The 13,657-nt window shown below is 39.3% G+C and overlaps 1 protein-coding gene across 1 annotated transcript in view; it reads left to right on the top strand.

The window, feature by feature from the left end:
- The window catches only part of LOC124612550 (valine--tRNA ligase), a 208,721-nt gene that overhangs the window by 179,026 nt on the left and 16,038 nt on the right, over positions 1 to 13,657 (top strand). Inside the window, exon 16 of the mRNA XM_047140825.1 lies at positions 1,266 to 1,380. Coding sequence (XP_046996781.1) covers positions 1,266 to 1,380 — 115 coding nt within the window. The remainder of the gene's footprint in view (positions 1 to 1,265; positions 1,381 to 13,657) is intronic.

Below are 13,657 nucleotides of genomic sequence, written 5' to 3'. Positions count from 1 at the left end.
AATTGCTAGTAAGTTTGTTGTTCCTTTGAATTTGGCTGCTCTCTCTCAGTTTATTGGTAGCTGTGCTGCACTAATTGTCTAAATTTTCACAAAATAATAACTTCACTCTCATATTTTAATTATATGTTGAGACATAGAAAATACATATAACCAGTGTTGCAATCCTCCTGATTGTGCTACCATGTTGTAATATAAAAAACCTCAATTGGCCAACGTTTGGACTAAATTTGAATTGCTATTCTCAGGAAAAAAGAGAATAACAATAACATATAGGTAGAGACAGCTAAATTTTGCGAAAATGGTAGTGCAAAAAATAATACAAAATTGGCTGTTTTTAGTGAAACTGGCGATTTGTACAATATATCACAAAATTTATAGTTTTTCTATATATTATTGAATATTAAAACAGCATTTTAACTTCTAATCTTCTCAATGCTGAGGGTCATGTATGATTTTAAACTGACAGCAGTTTTCCAACATCACGATCTTTGTTATGATGATGGAATAGCACCGAAATGAGCAAAAAAAACACGGAATTTGGCAAAAAAGAAAGAAGTCAACAAAATTACGATATCAAATTTGACAAAAAATCACTGAATTTTACAAAAGATGTGATAACACCAAATTTTGCAAAAAGTAAAACCTAATTTGAGGAAAAACAGGGCAGTGAATATGGGAAAGAGTAGCAGCAGATTTGGCAAAAAAATGAGAACGAATACGTTAAAACACACACACACACACACACACACACACACACACACACACACACACACACACACACACACACAAACAAACATAAAAATTATGGTCTGTTTGGCAAGAATGATACTGACTTTAGCAGAAAAGATACCAAATGTGGCAAAAAATACACTGAATTTGACAAAAAAACCACACTAATTTTGGCCAATAATAATGAATTTGGCAAAAGTATTAACTAATTTGCACAATAACAATAAATCTAGCAAAAAAAACATTGATTTAGGGGGGGGGGGGGGGGGGGGGGCTATGATGGGGGAACATCAAAATTGGCGATAAAATAAAACAATTTTTTCCTGTCACTGAATATAGGTTCAGTTGACACGTCATTTTGAGTAAGATGGATCTGCTCATCAGCTTAATTTATCTATCCTGGAATTTTGCAGGCTCTTAACTTTTATTTCCATGAATAACAATTAAGTAAATTGAATCTCTGGTGTTTTCAAATGTGACTTTTTTTCTATGTTTCAATTGATGGTAAGTGAAGGGGAACTTCTTTTTTGTGGCAGTGTCCTTGGAGAAATCTTGAGGTGGAGTCCGAGGTTGAGTTTATACAGAAAATTATACACATAGTGAGGTCAACACGATCCGACTATACTCTGCCCAACAAGGTTAAAACAGAAGGTACTTTAAATAATCACATTTTTGTAGGATAATTTAGAGTACAGTACTGAGATATATATTATTGTAAATTATTAAAGTTTATTGTTTGTGCTAATGTTAAAAAGTATATAATGTTGTGCTTCTAGCATCTCTACCTTTTGGGGTTCATAAAGATACTGTGGGCGAGCATAGGCCCCTTGTTTGGATACAACTTGTACAGAAAGTGGTTTTTATAAAAGCTCTTTGTACTGCAATCATTGGATTACAATATACCTGCCAAAGCAGAAACAGATGGTAAACATCTCAGTGTTTTTAAGTGTAGGAGCTCAGGCAGCATACTACAGATATTTCTGAAGTACGTGTGTTGCAGTATTGAAGGTGAACTCAATCTTGTAGAGAGCTGTAAACAATTGCCAGTGCTAGCAAACTGAAAAATTCACCCTTGAATGTTACACTGTCTTGGAATAATAGTCAATTACATTCATAAAAAATGAAAGGAACAGTCTAGTAATGGGTAATATAGTCTGATTCTTCTAATTCTCTCAGTGTGATTCACAATGAAGTAGTACACAGATGAAGGGCCAGATGTCAGTGTCCAACATGCACTGTTGTTACTATGAGCAGACAAAAGAAGTAGCTGTAGGTAGTCCACTTTCACAAATTATTGACAACATTATACGGAACATTTTGTGTAGGATGCCCTGGAATCAGTCCTGTGAAAACCTACCTGTTTCCTCCATTATGCAAGCAACACCTTCATCAGGTCCCATGGGAGAGACAAGCTGAAGGGTTTCTTCATACATCTCAATTCCATACACCAGAAATCACTTTTACCATGGAATTTGAAGTGACTTGAGGGCTCCTCTTTCTTGATGTTCTGGTAAGAGGGAAAGCGAATTGCACATTGGCCACAGAATGTACTGTAAGAAGATGCACGTCAACCTATACTTACATGTGGACTGCTGCCGCCACCCAGCACATAGAAATGGCGGACTCAAAACATTGGGACAAAGGGCTCCCACCCTCTCAGACAATATGAGCCTCAACCAAGAAATTGAACATCAGAGAACAGTGTTACAGAAAAACTGCTGCACGGATTGGCAGATTTGGAGGCTCTACATCTACATCGACTGTACAACTGGCAGAAACAGAAGAACCACCTTAGGAGGACGTGGCCACTGCATTTATGCCATTTTGTGGCACATTATCCAGAAATATAGTCAAATTCTTAGAAACATCAGCTGAAGACGTATCTTCTGCCTACCAGCTAAAACACTGGCACTCCTTGGTAGTGCCAAGAATTATCTTGGACTATGAAAATCTGGGTTCCATCAGATCCCCTGCCAATGTGGCATGATTTACATACGTGAAACAGTGCATACTGTTGAAGACCGTTGCCAAGAACACCAGCAGCAGACCGGATTGCAACAGTGTAACAAGTCAGTAGTCACGGAACATTGCCTGTCAGAATTACACAGAATGAATTGCTAACAAACAGAGGTTGTGACTCAGGTGTCTAACTTCTGGGACTGCATCATTAAATACTCTATCAAGATTTGAATAAAGAGACTACTAGTCAATTCTGATAGTGGCTACACCCTTAGTAAAGTTTGGGAACCTGCATCGAGTCTGATTAAGAAGAGGAAGCAGACATCCCACAATGAACTGACTTGAGGGGTAGCCAGAGCAACAGCAAAGATGCTTCCGGCAAGCATCCTTGAGTGTGAGAATTTGAAGGAGCAGCTCGGCGATGAAGAAGAGGGAGAGGGGAAGCTAGAAAGACACCCACACCTGGCTGCGTATTGTGTACGGAATGTCAGATTGGAGGGAGGGTGGGAGTAGATACGTGCAGCAATGTGGTGACTTGCCAAAATATTGTGCCAATTAGACAGTGACATCAGGCGGTTCACTTGTGAATTATTTCGGTCACTTGAAAGAAAGGCAAACTTACCTTTAGAGCATTTTAAGATTTAGAGACAGATTTTGACAGTATTAACTGGATTACACTCTGAAATTGTAAAGGTAGCAGATATAAAATACAGGGAACGAAAAGTGATTCACAACTTGTATAGAAACCAGACTTTGCTTTGAAAGGGAAGCAGTAGTGATAAGAGAGTGAGACTGAGTAGCAGCCTATTCCTGATAACGTTACTCAGTATGTACATTGAGCAAGCAGTAAAGAGAACTGAGGAGAAGTTTGGAAACAGAATTAATGTTCAGAGAAAATAAATAATAAGTATGAGGTTTGCCAATGACATTTTAATCCTCTCGGAGATGGCAAAGGACTTTGAAAAAACCAATGCGGCAGATTAGCTTCTATCGGAGAGAGGTTATAAGAATAATATCGACAAACATTAAACAAGGGTGATGAAATATAGTAGAGGAATTAAATTATGAAATGCGACACAAAAAGTAGCAGACGGGTTTTGGTATTTGGGCAGTAAAATAACTGATGTTAGCCAAAGCAAGAAGAATGTAAAGAGTAGACTGAGACCAGCAAGGAAAGCATTTCTGTAAAAGAGAAATTTCTTAACATCGAATATAAATTTGAATATTATGATAATTTCCCCCCCCCCCCCCCCCCCCTGAAGTGTTTCTCTAGAATATGGCCTATTGCAGAGGTGGTGCGAGGAAGATAAACAATGCTGACTAGAAGATAATAGAAACTTTTAAAGTGTGGTGCCACAGAAGAATGATAAAGATTAGATGTGTGGATTAAATAACTTATGAGGAAGTATTGAATCGAATTAGAGGAAAATTATAAATTTATGACACAACTCAACCAAAAGAAGAGATCCAATGATAGGACATGTCCTGCGGAGGCTTCAGGGAATTATCAGTTCAGTATTGGGGAGAGTGGGGGTACAAATTGTAGAGGGATACCAAGGCTTGAATACAGTAAGCAGGTTCAAATCAAAGTAGGTTGCAGTAGTTATGCAGAGATGAACAGGTCTCCATCGAATAGGTGTTGCAGAGAGCTGCATCAAACCTTTCTTTGGACTGAAGAAAAAGACGACAATGAGGAAAACAACATCAACAACAACATTGGATGAGGGTGACTGCTTCAGATAATGTTAGTGGTATATAATGGAAGCCTAGCAGTTTCTGTCATGGATATTGAAATAGGAACTAGAAAGATACCTCAGAATGATTTAGAATAAAATATTAAGGTAATCATTAAAGATAATATCTACAGCTGATGTAACTTATTTGTTAATATTTTCACGTTGTAATCACAATCGTGTCCAAATCTGAAAGCAGAGCCCTCAGTGAAGTACAACACCTAGCACTGAAAGTACATTTATTATGGATTCCAGCATACAGACAGTACAGAACTGTATGCTGGACGTAAAGTGCTGCTATTTATACAAACAGTAAATATTCCAGAATAAGCAAACAATACAAACATAAAGAATTTTTGAGAACTTTCTAAAAATGATAAATATTAATCAATGGATGTTTGCTAGTGATGGGATTTGAATTGGTAACCTGCAGCATACCAGCCAGCAATACTAACTGCTACTCCAGATTGCATGCAGCACAGCTCATGCCACATGGCATTGCTTCCTCTCCTGGAGCAAACTATAACATCCATATTTTGCCAGTGATCCTTGGTATGACAGCACTGGAGGCTCTTTGCGTGATGAGCATTGACAGTAGCTCCTCTCATCGAAGTTTCACGGATGTTGAGCGAGCATTCAGTTTCCTTGGATGGGAAACCCATCACTGATCTGCACCTCACAATTGTAGTCACACTACATGTAGTGGACACTTGACAGTCTCTGCACTTTTGTCTTCGTAATGAAGGGCTATAATGCTTGTCTTTGTATGTGACATTCGACAAATGACGAAAGATACCATATGGTCCAGTGAAGCATTTTAGTAACTTATCCACGGCATCAGGGGACTGTATGTAGCTGTCTTGGTTCTTCACTTCTACTGATGAAATGTTCCATGTAGTCATTCTGTGTGTCACCTGACTTAAACGGAAATGGTGTATCCACAGTCTTTTCGTTCTCGCAACTGTGGATAAGAAAGGATGGTGTGATGTCTGTAATGTCTTACATTGCTGTGTTACATGTGAATGTCACAATGAGCAGATTGTATACCAGTCTCTTTGTTGGAAATCAACATACATCGAGAGTATATCTGCCAACATCTTATTAAAACTTTCTGTGACGTAATTTATTTGTGGGTAGTATGCAGTTATTATCCCGTGGGTGATGTCGTAACATGAAATTACCTCTAATACTAGTCTTGAGTGGGAAACATTTCCTCAGTCACAGATCATCACATAGGGTGCTCCATGCTTCAGAAGGATGTCTTCTTCAAGGAATATTGAGATTTACAGAACTTTGGCATTTGGCACAGCTTTGGTGGCAGCATAGCAGCTGAGGTAGCCAGTGCAGACTATTATCCATCAGGTGTCATTTGCCGACTTTGGAAACCTCCCCAGGAGGTCGATGCAGTCCAGTGGAATGGAGATGTTCGAGAGAAAATTGGTATCAGATGCGCCAGAGGTAATTGCAACATGTGCTTGGCTTCCATTGCTGGTATGCATTACAGTGGCTCACATAGTATATATTAGATCAGAGAGATCTGACCAATGGTGCCTGGATCTGTTTCTGGTCTAGAATCGTCAATAATCGCAAGTGACCAAATGTTGAATCATGATGGAAATACTTCAGGATAGCTGGCCGTATGTAAGTTGGAATAGCAAGCAACAGTTTGCGCCCCATTGCATGATAGTTCTGCTCCTACAGTCTTCCATTAATAATTTTCAGCAGTGCACTATCTGCTTTTATATACTACCATGATATACTCCTGAAGTCTCAATATCCCTCTTACTAATCAACCGAACAGATTCTTCAGGCTAGGCAGCCAACACAAAGGATAGTGGTCCATTGCATTGGTGAATAGTTCCCCATATAAATACGGCTGGAACTTTTTGATGGCTCAAACAACTGCAAAGCACAATTCCTCAGTTGTAGGGTAGTTCACCTTGGACTTGGAAAGTATCCTGGAAGACCAAGCTATCACATCTCAGTACCTCCCTGAATGTGCACTAGAGCTGCTCCTGTCCCATAACTGCAAGCATTGGTGTGAAATTCTGTCTTGTCATTCTTGTCATTAGCACCTCCTTGAGAACAGAGAAGCATCTTCCTTGCACCTCATTCCAGGAAAATTTGGCAGTAATTATTGCAAGTGATGTGCTTTACTATAAAAGTCCTTGATGAATTGCAGGGGTACGAATCGCAGGAGTACGAGCACATTTTGAGGAAATTTCTCACGTTATAAATATGACTGCTTGTGTTTATTCTGGATTGGGAAGGATTCAGTCATCCTTAAATAGATACCAACATTTTTATTTCTTGGGCAACAAAGATGCACTTTTTCGGATTCAGGTGGAGGCCTACTGTCTGAACACACCTTCATTGTGGTTGTCAAAGCAGCTTAGATGTTCTTTAGATGTCTTTGAAAAAACGACAGTGTGATCCAGACAATGTTGAAGCAGGTTGTCCATAATACACTTGAAGGTGGCTGGAGCATTACATAGTTCAAATGGCATAACTTTGGAGTAATAGAGATTGTCGAGTGCTATTAAGGCAGTCTTCTCCCGGTTAACATCGATTTGCAAGTAGCTTGTCTGCGCATCCATCATTGAAAAATTCTTTGCTCCTTTCAAACAGTGTAGTGTGTCATCACTACACTACAATGGGTAGACTTTTTTTCTGTGGTTTTATTTAGTCATCAGTAGTCAGTGTAGAAATGTTATCCACTGGCCCCCTCCTTCTCAAGGACCATGGAAGAGGACCAAGGACTCTGAAGATTCAGTACTACCTTGCAGCATCTTCTCCGTTTCCACCCAATTTATGTATCGTTCAGCCAGTAGCGCCTTATACGAGCGCTGGCTAATTGGTGAATGGTCCACAGTGTTGATATTGTCTTTTACCATGGGCTATATTGTCTATCTTTCCTCCTCTCTGGATTAGAAATCATCTGAAAATTGGCACAGAATGGGTAACACCACTGACATTTTTCACCAATCAAGCTAGAGTCTATTGACAGTGGCTTCCTTCCCAGTATTGCCTCTAGTTGCAGTGCACCACAATTCTTTGTCAGTAGCACTGAACTGATCGTCCTGGACTGGTTCAGCTGTTCCTACGTTCATACCTTTAGGGCTGAATTGTGGCTGCTCTTGATAATCAGTAATCCAAAGTTCTCCTTGACCACTTGCAGTCTAACTGAGCATTTAGATTGATGGCTGGAGCTCATATTGTTGGTGATGGTGGAACAGCAATGTCTTCAGTGCCAAACAACTGCCAAGAGCAATCTTCATTATGTTTCCTTGTCTGAATAACATTTATCAATCTGGAGCTCTGTTTTCCATAGATTATGACTGCTTCTGATGTGTACAAGAAGTTCCATTCAAGAATAACGTTATAACTTCTCCTATTGCTAGTTATTCTTACTGTACACTTTCCTGTCGGCTGGACATATTTCCCATTTATGCCCATCAGTGCAGTCACTTTCCTTGGCGATGATAAGCATACAACATTACACAAAAAAAAAGCCCCTGAATCATCTGGTGCCCCAGTAGCTTGACTGTCGATGATGACATTGATTAGATTTTCTAAAATCTTGGAAACTGTTGTCAACAGAGGATTTTTATCTTTGGCACTTGCATCTCCATAGATGATTGACTTGCTTAGTTTTCCTGTATTCATCGACTAGACAAAGAGGTGGTACCTTTGTGCAGTGATGAGGAATGCCTACAGCAGCGTAATAATTGTCGCGCACTCATCTGCTTGCTCTCCAGTAGTATACATGTCCAGGACATCCACAGTAGAAAAATAACACAATGTTGTCCTCCATCATCCAAATGAATATTCATCTGTGGAGCATTATATCTGGCTGGTAGTGCAGTTGGTTGTATCTGCATTGGTTAAATGCTGGATTGTCATTTGACAGCTGCAGCATAAAGGCACCTATAAACGGTCAGCCTTGTTCATTAAATTTGCTATTTGATATCCACAGGTTTTTCAATGAAGCATGTAGATACGCCAACTAAGTCTTCAAATTTAACCTCACTTTTGAAGAAGTTGTCTCACTATTTGTATCGTGTCAAGAAGTATTTTGACACTAGTGGGCAGTGTACAAGTTGCAAAGCAGAATACAAACTTTAAATCTTCAAAACTGCAATTGCCAGATATCTCAAGAAAGCAACTGACTGTTGTTTGCCAGTCACATGCATAAATTGTCAAACTTGCTTGTCAAATTGTTCATCAGTCAAAATTTCTTTCAGACAGGTCAAACACAATGTGTTTGACAAACATGTGATTGATTGAGTACCTATGGAGGTCTAATCAGAGTTCATTAAGTTAATTCTTCATGGCATGTTCAGTTGGTGGCAGAGATTGGTGTTAAAGATCGATACAATTCTTCTTCAACATTCTCTGTTACCACTTGATATCCACGAATTCCTCTCCTGTGCCAACCTCTTTTATCTCAGACCAACACTTGCAACCTACATCCTCAATTATTTACTGGGTGTATTCCAACCTCTGTCTCCCTCTACAGCTCCCTCATGTCTTAACGTATTGTCCTATTATCCAGTCTCTTCTTCTTGTCAGTGTACTCCACATATTCCTTTCCTCTCCGATTATGTACAAAACTTCCTTATTCCTGACATTTTCAGTCCACCTAATTTTCAACCTTTGTCTGTAGCACCACATCTGAAATGCTTCGATTCTCTTCTGTTTCGGTTTTCCCACAGTCCATGTTTCACTACCATACGTGATCCAAACGTACATTCTCAGAAATTTATTCCTTAAATTAAGGCATATGTTTGATACTAGTAGACTTCTCTTGGTCAGGAGTGCCCTTTTTGCCAGTGCTGGTCTGCTTTTGATGTTCTCCTTGCTCCGTCCATCATTGGTTATTTTGCTGCCAAGGTAGTAGAATTCCTTAACTTCATCTAATTTGGGACACTCAATCCTGATGTTAAGTTCAAATGGCTCTGAGCACTATGGGACTTAGCATTTGAGGTCATCAGTCTGATGTTAAGTTTCTTGCTGTTCTCACTTCTCATTTTTTTCATCTTTCTTCAATTTACCATCAATTCATATTCATTAGACTGTTCATTCCATTCAGCACATCATATAATTCTCCACTTCCACTCAGGATGGCAGTGTCATCATCGAAGCATATCATCAAAATTCTTTTACCTTGAATTTTAATTCCACTCCTCAACCTTTTTTTATTTCCGTCATTACTTCTTTGATGTAGAGATTGAACAGTAGAGGCGAAAGACCACATCCCTGTCTTACTCCCTTTTTAACCCAAGCACTTCATTCTTGGTCTTCTACTCGTATTATTCCCTCTTGGCTTGTATACATGTTGTATATTATCCCTCTCTTCCTTCAGATTACCCCTAAATTTTGAACATTTTGCACCATTTGACGTTGTCGAACACTTTTTCCAGGTCAACAATATAGTATTGCTTCCATTATCAGCTGCAATGTCAGAGTTGCCTCTCTGGTGCCTTTACCTTTCCTAAAACCAAACTGATCATCATCCAACATATAATCTATTTTCTTTTCCATTCTTCTGTATATTATTCTTGTCAGCAACTTGGGTGCATGAGCTGATAAGCTGATTGTGTGATAATTTTTGCAGTTGTCAGCTCTTGCAGTCTTCGGAATTGTGTGGATGATATTTTTCCAAAGTCAGATGGTATAGTGCCAGACTTTTACATTCTATACACCAACATGAATAGCTTTGTTACCACTTCCTCCAATGGCTTTAGAATTTCTGAAGGAATGTCACCTATCCCTTGCGCCTTATTTGATCTAAGTTTTCCAAAGCTTTTTTAAATTGTGATTCTAATACTGGATCTCCTATCTCTTCAAAATCGACTCCTGTTTCCTCTTTTATCACGTCAGACAAATCTTCCCCCTCATAGAGGCTTCTTTGTACTCTTTCCGCCTATCTGCTCTCCCCTCTGCATTTAACAGCGAAATTCTCATTGCACTCTTAATGTTATCACCCTTGCCTTTAATTCCACCAAAGGTTGTTTTGACTTTCCTATATGCTGAGACAGTCCTTCTGGCAGTCATTTCTTTTCGATTTCTTCACATTTTTTCACACATCCATTTTGTCTTCCCTGCATTTCATATTTATTTCATTCCTCAGCAATTTGTGTTTCTGTATTCCTAAATTTCCCTCAATATTTTTGTACTTCCGACTTTCATCGATCAGCTGAAGTATTTTTTGTCTCAACCATGATTTCTTTGCAGTTGTCTTCTTTGTATCTGTGTTTTTCTTCCCAACTTCTGGGATTGCCTATTTTACAGACGTCCATTCCTCTTCATCGGTACTACCTACTGAGCTACTCCTTACTGCAATGTCTAGAGCCTTAGAGAACTCCAAGCATATATCTTTATTCCTTAGCACTGCTGTAACCCACTTCTTTGCATATTGATTCTTCCTGACTAATCTCTTAAAATTCACCCTATTCTATGTCATTACTATATTGTGATCTGAATCTATGTCAGCTCCTGGTTATGCCGTACAATCCAGTGTCTGATTTTGGAATCTCTGTCTGACCATGATTTAATCTAACTGAAATCTTCCATTATCACCCAGCCTTTTCCAAGTATACCACCTCCTCTTGTGATTCTTGAACAGAGTATTCACTGTTACTAGCTGAAATTTATTACAGAACTAAATTAGTCTTTCTCCTCTCTCATTCTTATTTTCAAGCCGATATTCCCCTGTAACCCTTTCTTCTACTCTTTCACCTACAACTGCATTCCAGATTCCAGTCCCCATGACTGTTAGATTTTTCTCTCCCTTTACATACTGCGTTACCATTCAGTATCCTTTTATTATCTCTCTCTCTCTCTCTCTCTCTCTCTCTCTCTCTCTCTCTCTCTCTCTCTCTCTCTCTCTCTACTATCATTGTTGATTTCATTGTTGATAGTTGGTGTTGGTTTGCTGTCAGTTCTGATGAGAACAATCCTGTCACTGAACCGTTCACAGTAACTCACTCTCTGCCTTACCTTCCTATTCGTATCGAATCTTACTCCTTTTGTACCACTTTCTGCTGCTGTTGATATCATCCTTTACTCATCTGACCAGAAATCCTTGGCTTCTTCCACTTCACTTCACTGACCCCCACTATATTTAGATTGAGTTTTTGCATTTCCTTTTTCCGATTTTCTAGCTTCCCTACCCCATTCAAAGTTCTGACTCGTAGAGCATTATTCTTTCGTTGACTATTCAGTCTTTTTCTGATGGTCACCTCCTCCTTGGCAGTCCCCTCCCGGGGATCTGAATGAGGGGCTATTCCAGAATCTTTGCCACAGGGGATATCATCATGACACTTTTTCAATTACAAGCCACATGTCCTATGGATACAAATTGTGTGTTTTTAATGCACTGGCTTTCATTGCCCTCTATATCCTCATCCCAATGATCATTGCTGATTCTACCAACTTCAGGGCAGTTTCCAACCCCAGTGGCAAGAGAGTGCCCTATACCTATGATTTTTTGATTATTATTCAAATACGCTACCCCTAGACCTTGGTTTAAGCATCATGAAAGAAGGTTGTATACATGGAAGAACCCTGGAGATACTAAAAGGTATCAGATTATATAATGGTAAGACAGAGATTTAGGAACCAGGTTTTAAATTGTAAGACATTTCCAGGGGCAGATGTGGACTCTGACCACAATCTATTGGTTATGAACTGTAGATTAAAACTGAAGAAACTGCAAAAAGGTGGGAATTTAGGGAGATGGGACCTGGACAAACTGAAAGAACCAGAGGTTGTACAGAGTTTCAGGGAGAGCATAAGAGAACAATTGACAGGAATGGGGGAAAGAAATACAGTAAAAGAAGAATGGGTAGCTTTGAGGAATGAAATAGTGAAGGCAGCAGAGGATCAAGTAGGTAAAAAGATGAGGGCTAGTAGAAATCCTTGGGTAACAGAAGAGATACTGAATTTAATTGATGAAAGGAGAAAATACAAAAATGCAGTAAGCGAAGCAGGCAAAAAGGAATACAAACGTCTCAAAAATGATGTTGGCAGGAAGTGCAAAATGGCTAAGCAGGAATGGCTAGAGGACAAATGTAAGGATGTAGAGTTGTCTATCACTAGGGGTAAGATAGATACTGCCTACAGGAAAATTAAAGAGACCTTTGGTGAAAGGAGAACCACTTGCATGAATATCAAGAGCTTTGATGGAAATCCAGTTCTAAGCAAAGAAGGGAAAGCAGAAAGGTGGAAGGAGTATATAGAGGGTCTATACAAGGGCGATGTACTTGAGGACAATATTACGGAAATGGAAGAGGATATAGATGAAGATGAAATGGGAGATATGATACTGTGTGAAGAGTTTGACAGAGCACTGAAAGACCCGAGTCAAAACAAGGCCCCCGGAGTAGACAACATTCCATTAGAACTGCTGACAGCCTTGGGAGAGCCAGTCCTGAGAAAACTCTACCATCTGGTGAGCAAGATGTATGAGACAGGCGAAATTCCCTCAGACTTCAAGAAGAATATAATAATTCCAATCTCAAAGAAAGCAGGTGTTGGCAGATGTGAAAATTACCGAACTATCAATTTAATAAGTCACAGCTGCAAAATACTAAGCGAATTCTTTACAGACGAATGGAAAAACTGGTAGAAGCCGACCTCGGGGAAGGTCAGTTTGGATTCCGTAGAAATGTTGGAACACGTGAGGCAATACTGACCCTACGACTTATCTTAGAAGACAGATTAAGGAAAGGCAAACATACGTTTCTAGCATTTGTAGACTTAGAGAAACCTTTTGACAATGTTGATTGGAATACTCTCTTTCAAATTCTGAAGATGGCAGGTGTAAAATACAGGGAGTGAAAAGCTATTTACAATTTGTACAGAAAGCAGATGGCAGTTATAAGAGTCGAGGGGTATGAAAGGGAAGCAGTGGTTGGGAAGGGAGTGAGACAGGGTTGTAGCCTATCCCCAATGTTATTCAATCTGTATATTGAGCAAGCAATAAAGGAAACAAGAGAAAAGTTCGGAGTAGGTATTAAAATCCATGGAGAAGAAATAAAAACTTTGAGGTTCGCCGATGACATTGTAATTCTGTCAGAGACAGCAAAGGACTTGAAAGAGCAGCTGAACAGAATGGACAGTGTCTTGAAAGGAGGGTATAAGATGAACATCAAGAAAAGCAAAACAAGGATAATGGAATGTAGTCGAGTTAACTCGGTTGATGCTGAGGGAATTAAAATAGGAAATGAGAC

This window comes from Schistocerca americana, chromosome 4 (genome assembly GCF_021461395.2).
Source record: "Schistocerca americana isolate TAMUIC-IGC-003095 chromosome 4, iqSchAmer2.1, whole genome shotgun sequence".
In the NCBI taxonomy this organism is placed as follows: Eukaryota; Metazoa; Arthropoda; class Insecta; order Orthoptera; family Acrididae; genus Schistocerca; species Schistocerca americana.
The sequence above is the reverse complement of the archived record's forward strand: the minus strand, read 5'-3'. Positions and strand labels throughout refer to the sequence as shown.